The sequence below is a fragment of the Peromyscus maniculatus genome, chromosome 6 (genome assembly GCF_049852395.1).
Source record: "Peromyscus maniculatus bairdii isolate BWxNUB_F1_BW_parent chromosome 6, HU_Pman_BW_mat_3.1, whole genome shotgun sequence".
Lineage (NCBI taxonomy): Eukaryota > Metazoa > Chordata > Mammalia > Rodentia > Cricetidae > Peromyscus > Peromyscus maniculatus.
Window position 1 is genome coordinate 11,028,867 of NC_134857.1, and position 8,929 is coordinate 11,037,795.

Here is an 8,929-nt window from a genome sequence, read left to right on the forward strand (position 1 = left end):
TCTCTCTCTCCCCTCCCCTTTTTTGGTGGGGCTATGGGGAGAGGGTATCAATTTGTAGTATTGCCTCTAACTCACAGAGATCTGCCTGCTTCCCAAATGCTGGGATTTAAGATGTGCACCACCACACCTGCCTCCAATAAGATTTTTTAACCTTTATTATTTTCAGTTTTAATTGGGATTCTGTAATTTGGTTATCTCAATTACTAATGTCTAGTACTCTCTGTATAAAGTTTTGCATCTTTTTGGGCTAGGGATATGGATGAGTATTAAACACCTGCTTAACATGCATGGGACCCTGGGTTCAATCTCTAGCACCACGTAAATGAATAAATAAATAGAATATAGTTTTTGTTATTTTGCTATAGTAAGATGAGCTTTTATTCCAGTTAGCAAGCATGAGTCACTTTGTCACTACAATCACGAATATGAAGATGAGCTGTGGAGAGGGGCGGGGTGATGCCGTAAGCCTCTGTGAGTGTGCTGCACACTCTTGACACTCCCATCCCTACGGTTCCCTAGCGTGTCGGTGTCAGAAGAACTAGGTGTCCCGAGATTGCATGAAAACAGTTCATTTTGTAAAGAGCAAAGACAGTTTGTTTTGTAACTATGGTAAGATGATGAAATGGGAAATCCTAAGTGATGGAAAACTAACCGTCTTTAAATCCTCCAGTTGGCAGAACTGAGGCAGAGACTAGACCATGCTGAAGCGGACCGGCAAGAGCTCCAGGATGAACTGAGACAGGAGCGGGAGGCGAGGCAGAAGTTAGAGCTGATGATAAAGGAGCTGAAGGCACAGATGGTGAAATCAGCAAAGACCACCAAGGAGTAGGAGCCGGAGGAGAGACGCGTCTGCATTGGTGACAGGGCTTTGTGTCTGTCACTTGCTTTGGACATTGAGTTCTGTCGTCTTACTTTATCTGCATGAAGATAACTAGATACTCTGTTCATTTGTAGGGCAGCAAAGTGAAGAGATTCTCTATTAGTACATAATTTTTCCGTTTTCCAAATGAATGAAATGTATGCTTCTTTGTTCTTTTCCAGTCAGCTTGGTAATGATAGCCTGTGTAATTCCAGCTGTAGACGGTCTGCCTGTCTTTCTAAGGCAAGCCTAACAGTTACATGCTTTTCAAAGCTGCATATGTGGTGGGAAATAGCTGTGTCGATTCTGTTACGCATATTTCAGGCTCGATTTTTAGATACGGTGGTGATATTTATGATACAGAGCTACTCAACTCTGTGTCTTCCTTCTCATTACGGAATATCTTATGACGACAGAATCTTCTTTTTTTTTAAGTTTTTTAAGATAGGGTTTCTCTGTGTAGTACTGGCTGTCCTGGAATTCACTCTGTAGACGAGGCTGGCTTCGAACTCAGAGATCTGCCTGCCTTTGCCTCCCAAGTGCTGGGACTAAAGGTGTGCGATGCCACCGCCAGGCTGAATCTCCTCGTTTTTTTTTTTTTTTTTATATACCAAGTCTCTTTTTATTTTGTTCAGGCTGTGGGATGAGGTTCCTCCTAGGAGGAATTTTACTGATGGAATGAGAGTACCACCACCCTAACATCCATTGGTGAGGGGCATGCTTTGCCCTGCCCTGATGCTGCACACAAGAAGCAGTTGTAATTTGTCTTTCGGTTTAAGAGTGGCTATATCTAGATATGTGTATGTGACTTCAGAAAATTAAAATGATTTCTGAACTTTTATTAATAGTGGTGTAAAAATACTCATCTTTATGAGGAAAATGGATTCCACTGATGTACATTGGTTCCTATGTAATTCATAATCCTCTTGTATAGTTTTTATATGTAGTCTTATAAAGGTCTTACTGAGATTTATATAATGAATTTTTTCTTTTAAATTATAAAATATTAAATATCTTGAAGTTTATTTTGGACTTTTGTATGTTTAAATGTTAAAACTTGCACGAATGGACCATTATGACTCTTTAATCTTAAAATCAGGAATTTACAGTCAGCTAATAGTATCTGATAGGTTAACAATCCACAATTGAAGTATCTGCTACTAGCAGGAATTTTAGATAATTTTTAGATGACATAGAATTCCATGATTTGGGGAAGGGCAGTCTCTGCACTTTGTTTTATTTTTTTGCACATTAAAGTCTGACATTTTTACCAGCAAGTTTCACATTAGTTGATGCTTGCCTTGAAATTTACATTGTGTTTTTTCTTTTGTCTTTGCTTCCCCTCCAAATCGCAGGGCTTGCTCCTCCCGCCTCTGCCTCCCAAGTGTTGGGTTCACAGGTGCGGGCCTCCACACCTGCCGTGGTGGCTTTTAGGGAGTTTCCTGAAGGCAGCGTCCGCGCCGTCGGTGTTGTGTTTCCCAAGCTGTCTCGTGTCACTGCGTGAAGAGACTTGACGTCTGTGCTCAGGAGTACCTTAGAGTTAAGGCTGTCACTACTCTAGTGGTGTGGGACATCAGAGCCCTCGTTAGCATGTGCCTGCTGTGGTCATATTTTGTTTCATGATACATTGACAAGCAGCTTTTCTACTTTCCAAAAGGGAGTTTGCTTTCTAAATATGTTGTGACATAAATGTGGATTTACTCCGTTATGTGAGCTTTCTAATTTAATGTGTTGACTTTGTAACCTCCTTGAGGAGAAGCAGATGTTGAATTGCACAGGGCCCATGTATGTCATTTTATTTAGATATGGAGAAAGAAAAAGCAGACATTTGTAAAATAGCTTTAGCTTAGTTATCAGTTAGTTATAGCGCAGCTTGGCTATGTGGGACGGAGACTTACACCTTTATTTTTCTGACTCAAGACTGTTCTTATGTGCTACTGTAGTAAATGTAATTCTTCTAGTCTTTCAGTGAAACTTGCCTCATGACATTATATAGCATAGTCTTTACTTTCCAGAAGATGAAAGGATGTGCCATAGTTTTCTGTCTGAACTTCCTTAAAAATAATTTTTAATCAACTGTAAATATTATACCTACTACTGTTAAAAGTAACTTTAAGTTACATTGCACCATATAGCTTAAAAACAAAATGAAATTCTGTAATACTCCCGAAGTGACTGCTGCTTAAATTTCCATGTGAAACTTATTTTATGCATGTTCATTTTGTGTGCTGGTTGCTAACTTAAAGTTTGCTTTGGTGTTAGGTCTTGTGTGTTGTGCCAAGTTCACTAGGCAAGCAGATTTTTCCTCAGACTTCATATTCTGTTTAGGAGAAAATGAGACCATTTACTCTGGAAAGCTGTATTTAGGAGTGGACTGTAGAGTTTGCTCAAGTGGAGGAAAGACCGTGTTAGCTTTACACTGAGAGATGAGTGATGCTTGCTGTGTGGTGATGATTTCTCTCTGTGGTCCAAGTTTGGGAGCTCCTGCTGTCAGGGAGACCCTTAACTACCTGCCAATCACAACCAAGACTTTGAACATGAGAAGGATTGACCAACAACTTAGGTTTGGCTTGGGCTTTAATATTTTTGAAATATATTCTTTTGCTTGAATTTCTTGTGTTTTTGAGAATAAGGATGTTTTATGCTTCTTGAGCTGATTTTATAACATTTAATATATAACCTGTTTATATGTAAAATCTTTTGTACAGGGGTGGGAAGGCATAATGAAAAAACTCATTTGTACATAGTGAATTATAAGGCAGACTGGAGTGGATGAAACCGGGAGCACACTTTGTTCACAGGCTCCTGTGTCCTTTGAAAGTCACCTCAGAACAACCAGTCCCTTCGTGTGTCTGTGGCTTGTTTGCAGAAAAGCAAAATGAAAGGGGACACAAGCCGTAGGAAGGGGCCGAGGTATTTCCCGGACAGCAGCTGCAGGGCCGCCTCTGAAGGGCTTCGACCCGCTTCCGGAAGGTGCGCTCTGCTGTGCTTGAGTGAGTAGGGAAGGACGCTGGTTTTCATTTGTCCATCGTGTCTTCAATCCTTAAGGCGGACATTACAAACTGATGACAAAGTGTGTTCTTCCTGTACATCTGCTCTGGCTCTTAGGTCTGCTTGTTAATGGTTTCATGGAAGCAATCAGCAATATGTGATAGGAACTGCTGCATTATATATTATCCTTGTGGACTGAGATATTTAAACAGAACTTAATTTTTTCTTTTTCTAGTGTAAGATACTTAAGCATTTCCACTGTTGGGAGAAAAACATATATGGGTATTTTGTATTGTATCTTGTTTAAAAGGACAGTCTTTTTTAATCTTCCCACTTAAATGGCTTTTAAAAATGCATAATACAATTTGAAGCCTGTTTAGAAATAGAATTAAATGTCATATATAGTGTTACTGTTTTGGAATTAGGAAGTGATCAAATATAAAACATTTTAAAATTAAGCCCAGAAAACAAAATAGTGTTTAAAGTTAGTTTAGTATAAAAGAAATTTATAAGATTTTTTCTTCAATATAGATACCTCACTTTGAAAAAACAGAAAGCACAGCACACTTACAGTACTTCTCATGCAGACACCCTACTAAAGTAATTGCTGGACCTGCGACCTGGTTTGCGTTGTTCGAGTTTGTGATAAACGTAGTTGCCGTTAGCTTCTGCTGGCGTCCTTCCCTTGGTAGTTTGAAGGCAGCGTAACAGTCCTCAGTTATTCCTCAGTTTCCAACCTGTGAAGGCAGTACGTGAAAGGTCCCTTCTGCAACTACTGAAGCACATTGACTAGATTGAGCATAATTCAACTGGTAATTTTGCCAATGTGTATAGTTTTATGATTAAAATTGCTGTGGTTGGTTGCATTATATGACACACAAAACTGTCCTCTACCTCACGTGAAATAAATATTTTATATGGTTTTACTAAAAAAAAATATTCATCTATCTGGTTACTTAGTTTACAAATTTTGGATTATATTTATTGAAACATGACATACTGTGCTCTTAGCTTATACCTCAATTGTATTTTGTGCTGTTTTCCATTTTCATGCCTTGTACATAACTTGTATAGATTGTGGATGATATTCCCAATAAAAGCTTTTAATGCCAATGAGATTTGGTTCAGGTTGTCTCAGTATCAGCTGCTGACTTTCTTGTCCCTGTAAGATGGACATTTTCGTTTAATTTTAAATAAACTTACCTGTTTTTATGTGTGAGTGCTCATGTGTATGTATGTTTACCATGTGAATGGCTGATGCCCATGGAGGCAAGAGAGATAGATGGCTGTAGATAGGTGCTTAGAACCGAGCTGGAGTCCTGTAAGAGCATCCGGTGTACCTGACTGCCCAACTGTCCCTCCAGCCCCGTTCCTCTTTCTGTACCTTACTCATAATGCACAGATTAACATGGAACATTATTTTATTAGGAATTACAAACTTATATAATACTTGAGCATTTTTGATTGGTGTGCCCCTCGGACCCTCACTTTAACGTTGCTCCCACGTCCCTGGCATGTTATTTCTTATCACCACAGTTTCTGAGAGTCAAAGCCAGGAGTAGGTGGGCTGGGTGTTTTGACTTGGGGTACAGAAGGGTGATGTCATCAAAGCTTGACTAGGCTGGAGGGCCTGCTCTAGGTGAGCTTGTGTGAATGTTGACGGCAGTCCTCCACATGGGGATGTGTTCGTGGCTCTTGATGGCATGGCAGCGTGGAACCTGACTTACCCAAATAAGTGACCGGGAAGAAAGCAGTGCTTGTTTCCTTATGACCAAGAGTCCAAGTCACACAGTCACTTACCTCTCCTTGTTTGTTAGAAATGGGTCACTAGTGGCCGTGGCACATGCTTTTAATCCCAGCATTTGGGAGGCAGTGACGAATGGATCTCTGAAGTTTGAGGCTAGCCTGGTGTACAATTTGAGTTCCAGGAGAGCCAGGCCTATACAGAGAAACCCTGTCTCCAAACCAAAAACCAACAAAGAAAAGAAATGGTCACTGAGTCCAGCTCATACTCAACAGGAGGAGTTTTCATAAAGGCACACGTACCAGAAGACAGCAGTCACCCGAGGTCGTGGTAGAGTGTGGTAGTGATACTCTTCTGCACATCTTCCTTTCTGTGGCGTACGTAGACACACTGAGCCATTGAAGGGTGTCAGTGCCACTGGGCACATTCGGTGTTGCAGTCGTTATTTCCAGACTATCAGTTACTGAGCCATCACGCCCTTTGCTTTACTTGGTGTTTGATTTGCTGCTTCTGTACTTGGATGGAGTGAAAATATTTGTCCTTTGTGTCTGGCTTAACCAGTTGGTATGCTTTCAGTATTTACATGTCACACATCCAAATTTATTCCTTTTACCACTGAATAGTACTCCTTTACATGTTTATACCATAGTCTGTCTATGCCTTTGTCTGCTGGTGGCTATTGGGTTGTTCTTCTTTGTAGCTCTGAATAATACTACCTGACTTAATTTACAAGTTGTGTTTTTTAAGTTCATGCTTCACCTATTCAAGGAGCTGGAAATGTCCACAGGGCTCTATATCTTACATGTCCACCAGAAAGGCACCAGCTGCTCTACATCCTGAGATGTGAGAATGTGGGACTTTTTATTTTATCAATAATAATTATCCACAGGCATATGAAATGTGGTTTCCTTGTGGTTTGATCTGCATTGCTAAAGTGACTACTGATTTTGAGCCCCCTTTCTTGTTCTTACTAGCCACTTGTATATTTTTGGAGACATATCATCAGGCCCTTTATTCATTTTAAAAATTGGCTTCTGTTGTGCCTTGTTGAATGGTGTGAGTCCTTTGTCATAGTCAAGGTTTCTTTCCTGTGCTGAAAATTGAACACAGGGCCTCTTGCATGCTGAGCATACATATTAGTTCTTTGTCAGAATATGACTTGCATATATTTTCTACCATTCTGATTTGCCTTTTTCATTGTAGTCTTACTTTGCTTGATGCCATGATGAAATACCAGACAAAAGCCACTTATGGAAGGAAGGGGTTGTTCTGGCTCACACTTTCAGGGGATACAGTCCTTCACATGAAGAAAGCTAGTGTCAGAGGCAGCTTGTCACATTGTGTCTGCTGTCAGGAAGTAGAGAGCTGACTGCTGGTGCCCAGCTTGCTTGCTCCTTTTTGTTCAGTCTGAGGCCTGCATCTTAGGTTGACCCAGGGAATCATCATACTTTTGATGAGTAAGTTTTGAAATTTAATAACCCAACTTACTTTTGTTACTTGTGTTTTTTGGTGTCATAGTAATTGTTAAATTCAGTGTCACTAATCTTGGTTTTTGATCAGTTTTCATTTGGTTTTTGTATATGGTGCAAAAATCCCTTCTTCCTTCCTCCTCTCTTCTTTTACATGTGGATATCCAGTTTTCCTAGCCCTCTTGTTGAAAAAAGACAAAACACAAAACCCTACCTCTCTTTGTCCCATCAAATGGTCTTGGTACCCGTATTTGAAAAATCACTCAACTGTACCACGTAAGCCTATCTCTGGCTCTTTTGTATCTGTCCTCACACCAGAAATACCCTGTTTTGACATAGAGCTTTGAAGTAAGTGTGAAAATGAGGACTTGTGAGTCTTATAAATTTCTTTTCTTTTCTTTTTAAAACAGTTTCACTGCGTGGCCTGGCTGGCCTGGCACTCACAGAGATCCACCTGCCTCGGCCTCTCCAGTGCTAGGATCATGTGTACCACCGTGCTTGGCCTTAGATTTGCATTCTTACTGCTTTGATAATTGGTGTCCTTTGGGTTCATACCCGTTTTATAATGATTGTGATTTTGATAGGATTGCACTAAATCTAGGGAATGCTTTGTGTGGTCGTGCCATTCTGTTGAAATTTTAAATCTTACGGAATGTGAACTTGAGGTGTCGCTCCACTTAGGTCTTTAATTTCATTCAGCATTGTTTGTAGTTTTCAGTCCATAAGTCATTCTCTTTCTTGGTTAAAGGTATCCCTAAACAATTCCTTTTGATGCATAGACTAAATTAATTTCCATATAGGGTTCTTTTGTTTTTCAGGGCATAGGAATGCAACTGAGTTTTATGTTTATTTTGTAGCCTGGCACTTTGCTGAGTGGATTTATTAGCTCCCTCATGCTCTCTCTCTCTCTGTAGTGTATGAGTATGGTGCGTGTGTGTGTGTGTGTGTGTGTGTGTGTGTGTGTGTGTGTGTGTGTGTGGCTGAGGTCCTTCATCATTCTTAATGACAGACTTTAATGATTCAGTCTTCTTACCACTGGTCTGTTCAAACTTTTCTATTCATGATTTCACCTTGGTGGATAAATGGTGGATAAATAATACACAGTTTTCTCCTGGTTGTCCAGTGTATCACCATGCAGCCGCTGCACTTCATCTTACCATCCTTTGTATCTCTGTCGTGTTGGTTGGAATGAACACATTTTCATTTTGAGTCCTGTCTTTTTTACTTCGTCCAGCTGACGTTTTATTGATTTTTTTTTCCTCTAACAGGGCTATCCAAACCTTTTTTTAAAAAATAATTTATTTAATTTTTTTGGTGTTTTGCCTGTGTGAGGGTGCCAGATCCCCTGGAACTGGAGTTCTAGACAGTTGTGAACTACCATTGGTGCTGAGACTTGAACCTGGGTCCTCTGGAAGCGTAGCCAGTGCTCCGAACCTCAGAACCATCTCTCCAGCCCCGAGGGTGTCCCCACCTCTTAGGTCACTTTCCTGGTCTCCTTTTAATCCTTTCTCCTCTGTGTTACCCTGTGCTTCCTACAAATTTCAGGCTTCTCTCTGTCATCGTCTTGTAGACAGCAGATAAAATGTTAGGTTGTTTGGGATCTTTCAGATTAAAAAATACTTATTATCGTGTAAGTGTTGGTGGTCATTTGAGGATAGAGGACATGTTTGTGGCATTGGTTCTCTCCGCTTTTTTTCTGGGTTCTGAGGATCAAGCTCAGGTTGGCAGGCCTCGCTGCCCTAAGGAGTCCTTTTAAATGTTGGTATGGATCGCCACAAACGTCCCTTCTTAGCATTGCTGTGGCTGCATATGGGGAGTCCCGGCAAACGGTTTGTTTTCATTTATCTCAAGTGAAAAATACTTAAT

The 8,929-nt window shown here is 40.4% G+C and overlaps 1 protein-coding gene across 4 annotated transcripts in view; it reads left to right on the plus strand.

Moving 5' to 3' along the window:
• The window catches only part of Skil (SKI like proto-oncogene), a 28,988-nt gene extending 23,919 nt beyond the window's left edge, over positions 1-5,069 (plus strand). For all 4 annotated transcript variants that reach the window (XM_076573941.1, XM_016000721.3, XM_076573940.1 and 1 more), the window contains one exon: positions 671-5,069. In XM_076573941.1, coding sequence (XP_076430056.1) covers positions 671-829 — 159 coding nt within the window. In that variant the 3' untranslated portion in view covers positions 830-5,069. The remainder of the gene's footprint in view (positions 1-670) is intronic.
• Positions 5,070-8,929: the final 3,860 nt, after the last annotated feature.